Source organism: Podarcis bocagei, assembly GCF_964188305.1.
Source record: "Podarcis bocagei genome assembly, chromosome: 16".
Taxonomy (NCBI): domain Eukaryota; kingdom Metazoa; phylum Chordata; class Lepidosauria; order Squamata; family Lacertidae; genus Podarcis; species Podarcis bocagei.
Genome location: NC_138142.1, coordinates 44,542,381 through 44,559,775, shown reverse-complemented (window position 1 = coordinate 44,559,775; position 17,395 = coordinate 44,542,381). Strand labels below are relative to the sequence as shown.

Here is a 17,395-nt window from a genome sequence, read left to right as displayed (position 1 = left end):
GGGAGCCCAGGCGCGCCTCCGCCAGCCAAACTGTTGCGCGGCGGCGGCGGCGGCGGCCCCGAGAGCAGCGCCCGCCCGGAGGAGCAGCCGGAGCCGCAGCAGCAGCCCCAGGCAGCCCGGAGGAGGCAGGCCGCCCGCCGGCCCTCGCGCCGCGCCATGTCCCGCTCCAACCGGCAGCGCGAGTACAAGTGCGGCGACCTGGTCTTCGCCAAGATGAAGGGCTACCCGCACTGGCCCGCCCGGGTAAGGCGCCGCCGGCGGGAGGGCGGGCGGGGAGGGGCCGGGGCGCCCCGTCGCTCGGGCCTCGGGCGGGAAAGAGGCCGCGTGGCCGGGCGGCGGGAGAAGCAGCGGGTCCCTTCGGCCGGGCCGCGCGGGCTTGGGGGCGGGCGGAGCGCGGACACGTTTCCACGGGGAGGGAGAAAGAAGGGGGGCTGCGCTGGGGAGCCGCGGGGCCGGGAGGTCCCAAGGCGGGGCCGGGAGCCCAGCCCAGGCGGCAGGTTGCAGCACGAGGCGCAGGTGAGGCCTGCTCCAGGCAGCCGCCCTGCCTGCCTTCCTTCCTCCCGCGCGGCCCGGCCGCCTCACCTGCGCCCGCTTTCGGGAGGCCCTTTCTTTAGTAGTCTTTCATTCGGTAGAAATAGTTGCCTGCAATTATAGCAATATACTAATACTGAGGAGCTGAATTCTTTGGGATTGAAAAGCGTCCAGTTCTTTGCTTAGAAGCCCAAGTGGCCGCAGCACTTGCTCAATCCTGGCTGCTGCCCGGTGCAGTCAACCTAAAACTGTGTTCCCCAAAGTTTGGTCTCCAGGTGTTTTGGGACGACAATTCCCATCATCCCTGACCACTCGTCCTGCTAGCTAGGGATGATGGGAGTTGTAGTCCAAAAGGACCTGGAGACCCAAGTATGGGAAACACTGACCTAAAAGGAGGAAGGGGTTCTACTGCCCTCCAGGTGTTGTTGGACTACAACTCCCATCACCTCTCACCATTTTCCATGGTGGCAGGCAAGGACTGATAGGAATTGGAGTCCAGCATTGTCTGGAGGGCACCATGCTGGCTAGTCCTGACTCAGAACGCTGTTGGGTGGGCAGTACCCAACTAAGTCCAAACCCTCTGAAAATAACATCCCCAAGTTAAGTCACAATCATTCATTTCAGTGAATTGAACTCTTGAGTAGGACTAACACTGGATACAGTTTGACGGATCCCCTCTGGAGGTGGTGAGATCTTCTTCCTTGGAGGTTTCTGAGCAGAGCTTGGACAGCCATCTGTCAGGGATGCTTGAGCCGAGATTCCTCCATTGCAAGGGGTTGAACTACCTGACCCTTGGGGTCCCTTCCAACCAGACTGTGCTATGATTCCAGCCCTTTCTGTTGAATCCCACTGATTCGTCATAGGCTAAGTTTACTACACGGGTGGCGCTGTGGTTTAAACCACTGAGCCTAGGGCTTGCCGACCAGAAGGTCGGCGGTTCGAATCCCCACGATGGGGTGAGCTCCCGTTGCTTGGTCCCTGCTCTTTCCAACCTAACAGTTCAAAAGCACGTCAAAGTGCAAGTAGATAAATAGGTATCGCTCCGGCAGGAAGGTAAACGGCATTTCCGCGTGCTGCTCTGGTTCGCCGGAAAAACTGCCTGTGGACCAACACCAGCTCCCTTGGCCTATAGAGCGAGATGAGCGTCGCAACCCCAGAGTCGTCCGCGACTGGACCTAACAGTCAGGGGTCCCTTTACCTTTAAGTTTACTACATGGTGTGGTGTTTCTTTTCTTTTTATGGGTGTTCTTAGCCACCCTGGGCTGTGAATGAAGAAGGCTAGCATGCAAGAGGTGGCACTGATGTGTCTGTCCCAGGAATGCGGTTTCTGAGGTCAGAGGCTTCCTCCCACCAGCAGCCAAAACAACTAATCCCCCCCCCCCATTTACACCAGATCTCCCTGTTTCAAAATTTCATCGTATATTGGTGCGGAGCTAGCTTCTACTCAGAGCTGCAGGGCCTTCTCTGGCATGGCCCCAAGGCTATGGAAATCTCCCTCGAGAGAGAGAGATCCACCGGGCCGCTTCTCTGCAGACTTCTCAAAAACAGGTCATGGAGCATTTTGTTTCAGTTGACTTTCTTTGAATGACTTTCTTTGCTGGCCTTGCTCTTTGTTTCAACCCCGCGCCCCCTTTTTTGTGGAGTTGGATCATAGAGTGGTAGAGCTGGAAAACCTAGGGGTCATTGAACCCACCCCAATCACAACTAAATAATTCCTGGCAGCACCTCTGCATAAAACCTCCAAGGAAGGAGAATGCACCACCTTCCCATGGTGTTTTATGATGATTATTTCTAATAATAATAATAATAATAATAGTTGTTAGTTGCTTTTTAAAAGAAATACTCTTGTTCCTTGTTGGATGTTGTGTTGCTGGGGGTGTCACTTTCCTCATGCAGACCTCCTGCGCCACCGCAGAGTTCCCCTGCGTGATTTTCGGAAAGGGGTCTGAGCTGCCACATTGGCCTCTAAAGACCCCTTTACTACCTTTGCTTAGGGCAGCTGGATTTGGGTGGGGTGTCACCCCATTTTGAATGAGGATACCTACGCAAGGGGGGTGAGTGTAGTGTTTGTTGGGTCAAGAGCAGCGTTAGAAACTGAGATATGAAATCTAGGAGCTAAATGGCACCTTAAACCTAGGTTATGGCTGCAACAATGGAATGTCTAGCCATGCTTTTTTTATAATATGAATACAAAGCTGCAAATGAAGGAACTGCACCTAAAATCTTATGTTCATTTTTCACATGGCCTAGTCCTCATCTGAAGACTGCAAAAAACTAAGCCATGCTTCCCCTGCCCACCTCCCCTAATATTCTTATGAGGGTCCCTTCTCCAATCCTCAGAGAGTGGTTGGAAGGGGGAGGCAGCAAAAGGCCCTCCTTTCGTTCCAGCCATGGCAGTTTTAATCTGAAATCTTAGGCGCAGGACTGCACATTAGTGAAGTTCCCTGTCGCAGAAGGCACCTACAACAACAGGAGTTTCCAACGCTGGTCAAGAGTATTAGCCAAAAGCTAAACCTCTCAGTTTCCTCCATCTGTAATAGCGCAGAGTTATACCAGCCTACCTTACAGGGATGTTAAGAGGATCGCTGACATAATGTTTGGTTTTAGCCTGTTAAGCCCTTTTAAAAAGCTCTGTATAAGTACATGTGTGTCTTCTTGTTTTTACTTGTTGTGTCTTCAGTTATTTAATTATTTTTGTTTATTCCTGTAACCATGAGGGCTAGAAACTTGGGGTTTTTCTCAAAATGAAAAAAGGGAAATTCAGTAGTAGCTCATTTGATTAGAGCGTGGTGCTGATAATGCCAAGGTTTCAGGTTTCAACCCCGTATGGGATATCTGCATATTCCTGGATTGCACAGGGGGGTGGACGAGACGATCCTCAGGCAGTGCTCAAAATTAACCAGGCGCATTTTGCTACTGGTGTGGATCCAATTGTGCCCATGTAGAGAATTACTCCATGTAGAGACTTACTCCATAGTAATTTCCATTTCCACCGTGTGCGTTCCTCCTTCTTGCACACTGGGACAAGTGAATTTTGTAAGAGGAAGCTACAATCAAGCAATGTAGCTGAGCTCATAGAATTGTAGCATTGGAAGGGACCCTGAAGGTCATTTAGTCCAACCCCCTGGCAAATAGATATTCCATTGCAGCAACCGCAACCTGGATTCAAGTTGCCATTTGTCGCCTAGCTTACATACCCATGTTTCTAACCCTGTTATGTCTCTTCCAACGTCACAATTCTATGGGTCTGTTGCTGCGAGAGAAACACTTTTGTACTTACTTCTGAGTAAACCTGCCTAGAAAATGGCTCCATGGCCCTCGAATGACCATTGACATGATGAGCAGTGAAACCTGCATATATTTGCGTAAATATTTGTGTGGCTGAAGTTGGATACAGCCCATAAACTTAGTGTTTTTTGCCTGTCAATCTAGGACCCCCCTCCTTCTTCCAAGAGGCTATAGGGGGTGCCTTCCTTTAATCAATTCAATATTCCAGCTCCAGCAGCGTTGCCAAAATCTTGCCACACCCCCCCTCCTTGTTCACACAAACCAGCACAGCACGTTTCCGAAACTTGTCTGCTGTTTGTTGTTAATTACATTACGTCCTGGCCCAAACCCCACAGGGAGCCACTATCAGCCAGTGCCACACGCCCCGTCGTCAGGGATGATGGGAGCCCTGTCCCTGGTGTGGACAGTACTGAACTAGATGCCCCAATGGCCTGACTCTGTTCCTCTTTAAACCAGACTTTTGTGGGAAACCATGAGGACTAGAATCTTCCTCTTGCAGAAGGGATGCAGCTCAGCATTCACAATTCGCCAGGCACATTTTGCCCCTTGTGACCAAGTGAAGATGCCCGGGTGCCAGGATGGCGCCTGGCGCTCCCACCATCTGGGGATCCTTGGGCCTTGCCTGTTTTCACACACTAACAACACATCATGTAGAATTCTGTCTGTTATATTTTATCTGCACAATCGGAACATATTTCAGAAACCAAAAAGTTGTTCTGACAAATACGACTTTCCAGCTGTCTGGCCCCAAAATGGCAACTAGACATTCCGTTTTGGCGTCTGTAAACCTGGTTTAAGGAGCCATTTGGCTCCTCGCTTATATATCTGAGTTTCTAACATGGATGTGGTCGCAGCTTGATGCTTGGAGCACCTGCTTTGCATGCCAAGAAGTCCAGGGAGGACTGGCAGAGATCCGTGCTGGAAGCCCTGGTGAGCTGCTGCCAGTCAGTGTAAGCAGTACTGGGTTAGTTGGACCAGCAGCCTGTATAAGGCAGCTTCCTGTACAGGGAGTGGAAGAGTCCTTTCTAACCTAAAGCTTTATGATGGGGCTGGCTGGCCTGGAGCTCTCTAGATGTTGCACGACGGGCTCCAACTCTCCCAGTCCCTCAGCATTGGGGCCAATCCTGACTGGGTCCCACGGGAGTTGGAGTGCAGCAGCATCTGGGGGGGTGTCGGATAAAGGGCCAATTTAGGGGGGAGCCTGAGAAGCTGCCTTATACTGACTCGGGCCATTCACCTGACTGACTGGCAGGTGTTCTTCGGGGTCTCTGACTGGCAGGCTTCCCCAGCCCTTCCTGGTGATGCCAGGAGTCGCAGCTGCAGGGCATATGCCCCAGCGCTGAGTTTTCCCCCAGGAACATATTTTCATTTTCACAGGTATTTTAATTCCAGTAATCAGGGTGGGATGTTTTACATCAGGGCTGTTTGCGATTTTAATTCAGCGATTCTCCATCCCCAAAGGCATCACTTTTAAATCTCTGGATCAGATAAACTTTCCAGTTTTCCACTCTAATATATATGTTCTGGAGTGGAAGCATGCACATCAGCTGGGTATCTTGCTTCCAACCCAAGTGAACCTTGAATGCTGCCCAGGAGCATAATCTAGAACCTCTCCAGCATCAGAGCCCACAAAGGTTTTGCACTGCAAAATTTAATAGACTCATAGGGTTGGAAGGGACCCAAGGGTCATCTAGTCCAGCCCCATATGATCACAGGACTTGTATCTGCTTAGGGGAGCCGTTGCGTATAAGGACACTGAGGACACATTGGATGGGAAACTGCAGGGGGTTGGACTAGATGACCCTCAGTGGCCCCTTCTGACTCTTCCATTCTATGATTTTAAGCAAGATCACTTCCTGGAAGGCAAAGTGCAAAGAACTTTCCAGAAGTAAGGGCAGAGGAGTGTTTCTCCACGATAAGGAAAGTAGATGACCAGGCTGTTCGTTTGGCATAAGCCGATATAAACGAATGGTAGAATAATAGACGGCCTCTTGTGTCATATTGATGATGCTAGACCTCAATCTTGGCTCCTGATTCACTCTCTTACAGAGGAAACGGGGCCTGCATGGTGCTTGTAAGGCGGCCACGGATTCTGGCTACACTGACAAGCTCCTGTTCCTTTTATATGTTATACCGATTAAACATTACATAAAGATAAACAATAAATGAGCTAGTCAGGGAGCACAAGAGAGGTGGAATGAGCTATGACCTAAATGCGTTTCTTTTGCATTCAGGTATTTCAAGCCAGGTTGTTAAGGAGCATGGAGGCTGCAGTCCCACACCCAAAGCCACTCACCTGGGGGTAAGCCCCACTGAATTAAAAGAGACTTCTTCTTTTAAGTAGACATGCATAATAGGATTGTGCTAATGTAGCTCCACTTCTAAAATAATCCGGATTAAACTTCAGAAAAGCCTGGTTTGTGGTTTTTTAATGTACCATTCCATGGGGCTGCTGCAGCTGTCCATGAGGGTCCTGAGTCCGCCCCCAATCCTGGGGTGGCGCTTTCCCCCATCTTTCATTCCATGGGGCCTGGGTTTCCCCACATCAGACACCCAGCTCCCTCTGCTGCCCCTGCAGGTGCAAACGTCCAAAGGGAGCTGGGAGCCGCCCCAAGTGTGGGGTGCCCTAGGGCGGCGTCTGCCAGGCCTGTTAATTTGCCAGGGAACCTTCTCAGGGTCGTGGCTTGATTTGCTGCGAGGGGCCAGGCGCCCCCAGAGCGGTCGACGGGGAAATGGATTTCTAGGTTGCCATGGCAGGAATCGAGTGGTCCTGTGTGGGCGCCTTTGGAAGACTTCCCAGCCGCAAAGCGGAGGCCTGCTCAGGCCTCTCTTTGGAAGCAAGGGAGTTATGGGCACCTAGCAAAAACTTCCTCCTCCTCCCTTGGTGTGCAGCCATTTTTGCCTCTGCCTGCCCCCGGCAGCCGTGTTTGCTGGAAACCCTGCTGCCACGGGGCCTGGGAATGGCTGCCTTTTGTCACTGCCGCTCTTGCAAAACAAAACAGAAGCCGCCTGGCTCTCTTCTGCTGCCGCCTCTTTTCTTCCTTCCTTGCTGTGGCGGTTGGGGGAGAAGGGGGGGAGGAGGAGGCCTCTCCCAAGAGGGAGCCAGGAAAGCCTTGCGGTTTGGGGGGAGGGGGGCTCTGTCCTCCACGCACAGATGGTCTCTGCTGGCTCTGCAAGAGGTGCTCCTGTTCCAGCCCATCCAAGGGTCCTCTGGGCCCCACCCCATGGAGGCCAGCAGAGCAGGACCCACAGGGCCTGGTGGGTCTCCCTGGCCCCCACTTGGCGTGTGCTTCCTCCTGATGCAATTTTGTCTTCTATTTTCTGTGTGCTTGATGCATTTTGTTCAGTTCTAACACTTGGCCATCTTACATTACCAGCCCAAACAATTGCAGTCTATTTAAAAACCCATCAGAAGTTTTAAATGAGCACAGAAGCTTGACCCAGCAGACCCGATTTAACCGTCTCCATTTAGGCAGCTCCGAAGTGTTCATTGTTTCGATGCTGAGCGAATCAACCTGTTTGGAGGGGTTCTTAGCAAAAGGATGCAATTTATAGAGCTGAGCTCCATGGGCGGATGAGCTAACATCGCATTCCTTATTGCAGCTATATTGGAGCTGTTCAGTTTACAATTTGCAGAGTTTCAAAAGTCAAAAGTGGGCAGGCTCCTGCCCTCAAATGGCTTACAGTCCAAAGCAGAAAATACAGAAGACCTGGAGAGATTGAGAGGAAAGAAAAATGGATGTTACTGCTATTATTTTATGGCTGTTAAAATACCCAAAGTTGGGTTAAGAAGGGAATAAACAAAGTGGTCAAAGTCAAGCAAGTTGAATAAGAAATGAAGCAGAACGTAACTAAACAACCTGGTGATATAAATGCAGCGATTGTTAAAGCATGTTGAAATGTTGTTGTTGTTGTTTAGTCGTGTCCGACTCTTTGTGACCCCCCTGGACCAGAGCACGCCAGGCACTTCTGTCTTCCACTGTCTCCTGCAGTTTGGTCAGACTTTGGTCATTCTTTGGGTATTTTAACAGCCATGTTGAAATAAAAATGATTTATTCAGTGGAAGGAAGAGGTCTACCTGTGGGTCTGCACGGGGGGGGGGGCAGGATAGGAGCTGGTGCCACATCAGGGGCAGGATTCAACCGTGCAGGGCAAGGAGGGGGCTGGCACTTTGCAAGGCTTTGGGCATCAGGGCAAAACCCATTTCTCATTGCCCAGGCATTGTAAATGGACCCATTTACCCTTTTAATGATGTTTTGGGCCTGTTTCCTATTATAGGGTCACTTCTGGTAATACTTATTGCTCTCTGTTCTGATATCCGTTGATAAAGGGTAGTTTGTAAGTAGCTTGGTTATTAAAATAAATTACAGACTTGGGTGGGTTTGTTTGAGGGCAGGGGCAGTTCACTGAAGCTGAATGTTGGAAGATGCAGGACTGCTGCAGTGAGAGTTAAACTGTGGAACTCCCTCCCACTGGAGGTGGAGGTGGCCACCAGCCCTGGTGGCTTTAATAGAGAGTGGGACAAAGTTATGCCGGAGGGGGGAGAGGGCCATGGAGGGCTCCTAGCCAGGAAGGCTGTGCTCTGCCCCCACAGCGGGAAGCAGCAATGTTGTGAATGCCAGTGGCTGGAAGAGGCAGGAAGGGAGGGGCCCGGGACTTAGGTCTGCTTGGGGGGTTTCTGAAAGAGGCATCTGGTCGGCCACTGAGAACTGGATGCTGGAGTAAATGGGCCCCCTTGGGCCTGATCCAGCAAACGGGCTCTTCCTAGGTTCCTGTGAGATGGTGGGAAACAAATAGGGCTTGTTTCCCCCTCTTGCGGCTCTCTTGGAAAGGTGGCTGGTGGGTTCTGGTGATGGGCCTCTCGGCTCCCAGCTGGAGCAGCAGGCGGAACTCGCCCCTCTGTTCCAGGCTGCTTTTGAACCCTGCTCCTTCTGCAAGGAGCAAAAGGAAAGCCACTCTCTCTCTGCGCTTGCGGAGTGACAGGGGCCTCATCTCTGCACATCCTATTGTAGGGGGTTGGGCCAGATGACCCCTGGAGGTCCCTTCCAACTCTACGATTTGGGTTGATCCAGGGTCCAGTCTGGTTGCATTTGGGATCAACCCAGGAGTGGGGAAAGGGGCTTCTCTGGCCCCCAATTTGCCCCCCCCCCATTCCACACCCCCACACTGAGCATCTTGGAGGCCCCTGCCTGCTGGCCTTTCCTGTCGCAATCAGGCTCTGCCCCCCCCCCCCCAGCCAGGGAAACCTGTTTTCTAGCCGGCCTTTCCTGTTGGCCCAGATGGTCTCCTCCATCGCCCGCCACCCACCAGTGCTCCTTAGGGTGCCCTCCCCACCCCATCCCTTTCCAGATAATGCTGATCAGGCTCCCAAAAGGGGACACCCCCCCATCTGCCCCTGTCTGGTTGCCCCACAGGTGGAGAGGCATGGGGCTGGCAGGGCAAAGCCAGGCCTGGGGGCGGAGCTGGACTTGTGGGCCTCCTTCCTGCTGCTGCTGCTGCCGGGCTGAGTGTGCACCTGGCCCAGCCTCCTGGCGGAGGTGCCTGCCTGTGCGTGCTTGCATGCGTGTGTTGATGTGGGGCCAGTGCCAGGGGGGGCAGAGGGCAGAGGCCTGCTCTGCTCTGCTCTGCTCTGCTCTGGCCCTCTGCCCTCTGGCTAGGCTCCCCTCCCTCCCCTGTCAGGCCAAAGAGAAAGGCCTTCACACAGAGAGTTAAACTTTGGAACTCCCTCCCACCGGAGCCAGGGGTGGCCACCAACGTGGGTGGTTTCATAAGAGGATTGGACAAATTCCCGGAGGAGGAGAGGGCTATGGAAGGCTAGGCTGTTGTGCTCAGATCCTGCTTGCCAGGCTCTTCCTGTGTTCTTATGAAACCTCCGGGTCCAGAGGCAGTCTATCACAATCCCTAGGTTTTTAGATTATATTGAGTTGATGTGAGAACCGGAGGCTGGGCTAGACGGGCCCCCCTTGGCCAGATCCAGCAGCCAGGTTCTTCCAGGTCTATATGGAGCCTGCAGGTCCAGAGACAGTCTATCTGGATTCAGGAGGCTGGGTAGACGGGCCCCTTGGGGGGCTCCAGCGGGCTCTTCTCGGAAAGGCCTCCTGCCTGGGCGAGGTCCGTCTTTGCACCCAGTTGCAGATTCCAGCCAACCTTTGCACCTGCCTCTTTGCTCTCTGGGTGGGTGAGGCTTCCCAGAGCGCCTGGGCAGGGGCTGGGGCTGGGGGTCTCCTTCAGCCCTCCACGGCTGCTCTTGAGGCCCCAGGAGCCCCTTTGCTCAGCTGTGCCTTTCCCCATCTCCATTGGGAGTTGAACCCGGGACCCTTCCCAGGCCAGACCGTCTGCTCCCCCACTGATCTGTGGCCTTCCCTCTGGAAACACAGTTAAGGTCCCAATCCTCACGGTTCCAAACATCGGGAGCTGTCTCCGGGTCTGTCTCTCTCAGTATTGTTGGCACTGGCCGGCAGCAGCTGCTCACTAGAGGGATTTGGGTTAGTGGGGGCATTCCCAGCCCTACCAGGAGCTGCTGCCTGCGGAGAGGGAACCTGCAACCTTCTGCCTGCCAAGCAGCTGCTCTGCGGCAGAGGGAGGCATTGTTGACCCTCCGTAGGGGCGGCTGTTGCTCCTCTCCCTCTCCTCCCACCCCACTGATAATGGCTGGAGGGTGAATGGGACAGGCCCCCTTGGCCAGATCCCCAGGTGGGACAAAGGGCGCTCTCTGGGGTCCCCCCCCATGGTGCGTGTGGCCCCCTCCCTCCCTCTGAGGAAACCCAAGCGAGGCTGCGAAGCAGGAAGGGGCCTCCTGGCGGTGACTCAGCAGGGGGGGGGGCGGAAGCCACTCCTCCTCCTCCTCCCTCCGCTGTGAGTCAGGAGGGCGTGAGTCAGGAGGGCGGCTGGCAGAGGGAGAGGCTGCCGGATCAGGCCAGAGGCCCCTCTGCTCCAGCCTCCTCTTCTCCCAATGGCCAAGCCCCCCTCCAGATAGACTGCCTCTGGATTTGGAAGCTCCATAGGAGCAGAAGGGGAGCCTGGCTGCTGGATCAGGCTGAAGGGGGCCTCACCAGAGGCTCCCAAGGAAAGCGCCCCCTCCCTGCCAGAGCCTGTGAATTCTTCCCGTCCTCTTTTCAAGCCATCCAGTTTGGCAGCCCTCACTGCTGCCTCTGGCAGGAGACATTGGCCTCTTCTGATGGAGCCTCCAGGCCCAGAGGCAGTCTGTCAAGACCCCTCGGTTCTGTGGGGCATTTGGCCAGTGGGAGAGATGGGTTCTGAGAGTGGGGGCTGCAGCCTGCCCTTTGGAGGCCCCGAGCCTCTTCCTCTTCCTCCTCTCCAGCCCACCTGCCTCCTTCCCTCTGAGCCTCCTATGTTCCCCTTTGCGGTTGGGGGTGTTGGGTTTCCCTCCACACCTCCCCCCCCCCCGGAGAAGCAGCACCTGCCTCTTCCTGCAGCTCAGAAACGGCTCAGGGGACCTGGGAGCAGGATTAAGCCTTTTGTCTCTCTCCAACCTTCTTTCTTTTTAGCAATCACCAGATTGTCTGGGCCAGGGAGGGGCCCACATGGAGGGGAGGGCATTTCTCAAGCCAGGCTGCCAGCAAACAGCTCCTGGACAGAATCATAAAGTAACTGTCGAGTTGGGAGGGACCCCAAAGGGTCATCTAGTCCAACCCCCTGCAATGCAGGGATGGCAGCTGAGGCATCCAGGGCAGGTGCCTGGAGGGGGCAGACAGAGGCCACAGATCCTGCACAAAGTGCTTTGCTGGCCTTTGGGGAGCTGCCCATTCACCCCTGCTTGAGTTAAGGTATGCTTTTAAGCCTCATGACCTCCCCCCCCCCCTTGTAAGAAGCAGACTCCTGCCTCCCCTTCTTGCCAAATGCCCTTGTGAGGCCTCAGGCAGCCAGGGGAGTAGCCGGGGGGAAGGACCATCCTCGGGGCCCAAGGAGCCAGGATAGCCTCTGGACCTGGAGGTTCCCGAAGAACATAAGAATCTTCTGGATCAGACCAGTGGCCCGCCAAGTCCATCATCCTCTTCTCCTGTGCAGAAGCCAGTCATTCACTTGGGATAATGAGGACTAGAATATTGCTTTGTGTTTAGGGTGGGAGCCTGCAGGGCAGCTGCTGTGCTTGCAGAAGTCCCTGGCTGTTGGCCAAGCCAGCTGGGGGTGATGGGAGCCAGGGCTTTGGGGTTTTGGTTTGAGGTGGCAAAAGGAGCCCCTGGGGGCCAGCTGTGGAGATCAGAGCGGCCTGGGGCCGGCAGGTGGCTTTGCAGTGCCAAAGTCCCATGGGAGGGAGGGAGGTGGGTGGCCTTTGTTAGGCAGAGAAGAAAATCCAGCAGGAATTTGGAAGGGCTCCTCCTCTCCTCCCATCTGCAGGGGCCGGTGGCTGCCTGGCCATTGTTCCTCCCTGTCCCCCCCCCCCCAGCTGCAGAATCTGCTGAGCTAAATTGGCGCTGCAGTCTAGACAGGAGCTTACCATTGGTCAGAAGGGGGCAGGGAGCCCTTGCAATCCTGGCCCTGTGCCGAAATAAGAGTGGCTGCCTGCCAGATCAGTGCCCCCCCCAATGTGTGTTCCCTAGCACCCAGGAGGCTGGCCCTCCCCACCGGCCCCCCTCCCCAAAGCAACCTGTAAGACGGGGCCTTTTAAACAGAACCCACCTGCTGGGCTTTTCGTTTCAACATTCAATGTTCATTTGTCCACCATCTTCCTCTATTGCCACACCTGAGGCGGTTTGCAATCCGAAGAAACAACAGCATATGCAATAAAAGTTACATATAATGATCCAATCCTATGTCAAAAGTCATAATATAAAAATATGACTTTAAGCAACCTAAAATAAACAGTTGAGATTCCGGCCTTGCAGGGGTTAGACCAGATGACTGTGGGCTCCCTTCCAGCTCTACAATTCTGTGGTTCTTTGAACTCGTATCAAATAATGTCCAATAATCCATTTGAAACATAGCAATACACAATAAGAGTAACTCAAAAAGATCAGTGATTAATAATAGAGAAGAAGAGTTGGAACAAATCATTGATAAACTATAGCTGATAAAAAATAACAGCAAGTTGGAAGACATTAAAAAATGCAAAAGGATCACACTGAGCAACAAATTCACATAACTTGTTTTTTAAAATCCCAAAAATATATTTATTCCCCCCCTCCGCCCCGGATCAGACCTGGGGGGTGGAGAATGTCCTGGTGCCCCCCGTGGCCAGTCAGCTTAACTCAGAGCCCTCATGCGGGGTGCAGTGTCCCTCCCCACCTGCTTGCCGCTTTCCTTTCTCTTTCCAGTGCTCCTCTGCGATAGACTACCCCTGAGCCCAGAGGCTCCGCTGGGGTCTCTAGCCTCTCTCCTCTGTGGCTTTGCCCCCGTTTAGAGCTGCCTCCCAGTTGGGAGATCATCCCACCTTCTGTACACCAGGCAGCTGTCCTCTCCAAATCTCCCCCCCCCCCGATACAGTTGGGCTCTGACTCCCCTCCACCTTCACCTGCGAGGTCTAGAGTCTGGACTTAATGCGCCTCCATCTTTTTGATGATACCAGCAGAGGTATATGGCCAAAAGCATTGGCCTTGTCTGTGATCTCAGCAGCTCAAATAGTCATTGCAACCTTAGTCCCAAAATCTGACGCTGGGCGCTTAGCACCATTGCGGAGCTATTGTGGAGAAAATTAGGAGGTACTTTGAGACTTCAGTGCAGACTAGAACCTGCAGAACCTTTTGGTGTGGTTTTGTTACATATAAAGGGGAAGCCTTGTTTTCAAGGCAGCCCTCCTGACCTCCGATTCCATGATTCTGTGACTCCAAAAAACTTCTTATTCCTTTTCCTCTCTGCCCAGATCGATGAGATGCCAGAGTCCGCTGTGAAATCAGCTTCCAACAAGTACCAGGTCTTTTTCTTCGGGACCCATGAAACGTGAGTAGAAGGAAGCGGCCAGTTTCTCCTTTGTGAGGGGGATTCGCTTCTGCACCTGAACAGAGCTGCGTCTGTGGATCTCAGACTTTGGAGCTGCTGCTTCCTGTGTGATTTGGGGCTGGGGTCCAGCATGGGGGTGTCAGGGGAGAATGGCTGCGTACGATTGCCACTGGGAAATTCTGAATATTGAGCCAGCGTGCTAATACTGGATAATTATAATTAAGTTTTTTAAGTTTATTTTTTTTAAGGCATTCCACCACCCCCTGGCCAGGACTGTGAGACAAAATGTTGAAAGCCTCTCAGAATTGTAGAGGTGGAAGGGACTCCAAGGGGCCATGGGTTCAAGTTCTCCCCTCTGGAGCAGCAGAAAACAGCCTGGCTTCATGGGGTGGCCCTTCAGATATTAGCTGGCCATCATGTTGCTTCTTGTTCTCCTCTTTTCCAGTCTGAACAGACCTAACCTTCTCATCATAGAAACAACTGTTTAAAAATCCCTGTGTTTTGAGTGTTCCTCCTCCCTCCCTATCCCATTTCCCTTGTGTGTCATGTCCTTTTCTTTTACTGTAAGCCTGTGCAGGCAGGGACTGCCTTGTTCCGCTCTGGGAGTATTTTTTTGGCTGAGAAGCAGGCCATACAGATGCGCCAAAGAAACACATAAATTAAATAACTTCAAGCGAGGCCTACCACGCGTATAGGCTTCTCCAGCGGGGCTTTCAGGGGCCGGTCTGGGCCAGCCCACGGCCCTTGTTTGTGTGTGTGACTCATGGCTCCTCTCTCTCCACCCAGGGCGTTTCTGGGACCGAAAGACCTCTTCCCGTATGAAGAGTGCAAGGGGAAATTTGGGAAGGCCAACAAGCGGAAAGGCTTCAGCGAAGGCCTCTGGGAGATAGAGAACAACCCCACCGTCAAGGCATCCGGGTACCAGGTGCGCACTGGGGAGGATCACCTCCTCCGCCCAAGAGAGCCGCAATTCCCAGGGGCCCAGACACGCTACAGTTCCCGGGATTCCCGTGCGCCTTAAGTGTGGGGCCAGCCAGGGCTGCTGCTCCTTCTGTGGGGCTGGCTTCCCGGCCTCCGGGGCCCCAGAGATGGGAGGCCTCGTTCCGTGGCTCCAGTCCCAGTGGGGAAACCGAGGCTGAGTGTGTGCTTTTGCCGCTTCCTCCGCAGCCAACCCAGAAGAAGGGCCCCACGGAGGACGCGGGGGCCGAGCGGGAGCCGGAAGCAGGGCAGAAGAAGGAGACCCCCGAAGGGAGCAGCGACGAGGAGGGGAACCTGGTGATTGACGAGCAGTCCAAGGAGAAGAACGAGAAGGCCGGGAGCAAGAGGAAAGCGGAGGGGCCCCTCCTGGAGGTAGGCGGGGGGGGGGGACTACCACGCGTGGCCCACCCCACACCCAGCCCTCTCGCAGCGGCCGGCTGGGGTGCAAAGGGTTAAAAGTGAGGGCAGGAAAGGGGTCTGTGGCGGCTCCTCCCGTGGGGCTCCCTTTCTCCTTCTCCCGGGATACTAGAGGGGTTCTTTGATCGATCAATCGTGTTCCCGTCCTGCCTTCTCTCCTCCAAGGAGCTAAAAGTGGGGTACATGGTTCTCCCCCCTCCCCATCTCATCCCCACAACAGCCCTGAAAGGTAGGTTAGGCCAAGAGCCAGCGACTGGCCCTCAAGGTCACACCCAGTGAACTTCCTGGCCCCCCGCGGCCATTTGAGCACCAAAAGCAGGAGGCTCATTCCGGTGAGGAGAGGCCCCCCTCTGGGCTGGAGGCCCCTTGCAGATCTCTTGGGGATCTGCTCCTCCTGTGCTCCCACACGTGAGCTGGTGCCGGAAGCTGCTTTCATCCCAGCTCAGGCCAAGCGTTGATCCAGGTCAGTGTTTCCTGCTCTGACTGGCAGCAGCAACAGGGGCTCTTTGGGGCTCCAGGCCCAAGACTCACTCCCGGCCCTGTCTGGAGATGCCTCTGGTGTGGGGTGGTGAGCCGGGGGTCTTACTCATGCGAGGCACGTCTGCCCCCATCTGCAGACTTTTCCCAGGGACGGATCCTGGGTGCTGTGTCTGGGGGGCCCCTGAGGTCCCCACATCCCCACATCTCTTTATAAAAGTTCTGCTATGCCGCTAAATCACAAGACGTACCAAAGCGTTAAAACAGCGTTAAAAATATTTTTGTGAAAGCATTTAAAATATTAACAGCAATTTCAGAGTAAAAAAGGTTAAAAGCCAGGATTGACAAAAAGTTGTGGGGTTTGCACTCTTTTAATTGCCTGCATAGGAATAGAAACATTTTTGGCAGGCGTTGAGAAGTTGGCACAGAAGGCGACTGCTGCGTCTCAAGTGGCAGGGAGGTCCACAGGCCGATGACACTCAAGGCTGGGTTTCTCGTCACGTTGTTCTGTGCTGCTGCTTTGTCATCTCCTGCATTTTATTTTATTTTATTGTGCCCAGCTTTTGCCCCCCCCCCCAAATATTAATAAGGGTTCCTAGTTGGAAGGGGATCCCCAAGGCTGAACTAACCCCCTGCAAGGCAGGAGTCGCAACTCGAGGATCCCCGAAAAATGGCCCTCCAACTTCTGCTGAAGAACCTCCAATGAGCCATGAAGCCATGGTGTCGGAAGGGACCCCCCCAGGCCATCTAGCCCAACCCCAGCGCACAGAAGTGCTGGGGGGAGACGGGCTGGACCTCCCTGACCCCCTCTGTCGGCCTTGCAGGACTCCTCCCCCAAGCGCGCCAAGGAGAGCGAGGACCAGGAGGGCGCTGGGGGGGAGAAGCCCAAGGGCTGTGAGGGAGACGCCCCCAAGGAGAGCGAGAAGGCCAAGAAGCCGCAGCCCAGCAGCCTCCTCCCCGATGGCGGGGAGAAGGAGGAGAACAGCAGCCGAGCCGCTGACGCGCCGGCCGGAGGCGAGGGGAAGGAGGAGGAGGACGAGGAGGAAGAGGACGAGGAGGAAGAGGACGAGGAGGAGGAGGAGGAGGCCAGCAGAGACCACAAGGAGAGGTGAGGGCTCCCTGACCCGGGGTCAGGAGAAGGAAGGGTCCTGGAGGGGGGAGGGACCCCCAGGGGTCATCCAGCCCAGCCCACTGCAATGCTCCCCCTCTGCTCTCTCGCAGCCTGTAGCCGGCCGACCCGACCTGCTCTTCTCCTCCTTCTCCGGACCCGATCCCGGCCTGCTGGCGGTTTCCCTGGGTGCTCAGAACCAGACTCCGACCCGCTGCCTGTGCCCCTCGTGGGGAGGGGGTCAGGAGCCACATTTCTGCGGAAGGAAGCGGAAGGAAATGGCTCTGCCCAGCCGCCTCCCTCTGCCCCCCCTCCATCTCTCTCTCTCTCTCTCTCTCTCTCTCTCTCTCTCTCTCTCTCTCTTCTCTCCTGGCCTCGCCATTTTGCGGGTCCTGCGCTTTGAGTTAGTCCTTTCTAGGGGGTTGGGAAACGCTGGTCAGCCACTTTGAAATAAAAGCAGTTGAATGCCTTTTTAAAAAAACAACCCTGGTTTTGGATTTGTTTCCAGGTGCTGTGGGGTGAAATTGGGAGGGGGGCTGGTCCTTTGCGCCTTCTCAAAACGGGGGAGAGGGTGGAATAAAGGGCATTTGGGTGTGCAAGGCCTCACCCTCAACCCCATGGAATGAGCCTCCGATGCCACCATCTGCATCCCCCTCCCCAGGTTGCCTCAACGCAGGTGGCTGACGTCTGCTGGGCAGG

At 54.5% G+C, this 17,395-nt stretch overlaps 1 protein-coding gene across 1 annotated transcript; it reads left to right on the top strand.

The window, feature by feature from the left end:
- Positions 1 to 90: 90 nt before the first annotated feature.
- On the top strand, positions 91 to 17,180 carry HDGF (heparin binding growth factor). The gene is made up of 6 exons (XM_081173848.1): positions 91 to 243; positions 13,640 to 13,716; positions 14,503 to 14,641; positions 14,884 to 15,066; positions 16,413 to 16,696; positions 16,810 to 17,180. Exons 1-6 carry the CDS (start codon positions 157 to 159, stop codon positions 16,814 to 16,816), a joined length of 777 nt encoding a protein of 258 aa, XP_081029974.1. The 5' UTR covers positions 91 to 156; the 3' UTR covers positions 16,817 to 17,180.
- The last annotated feature ends 215 nt before the right edge of the window (positions 17,181 to 17,395 follow it).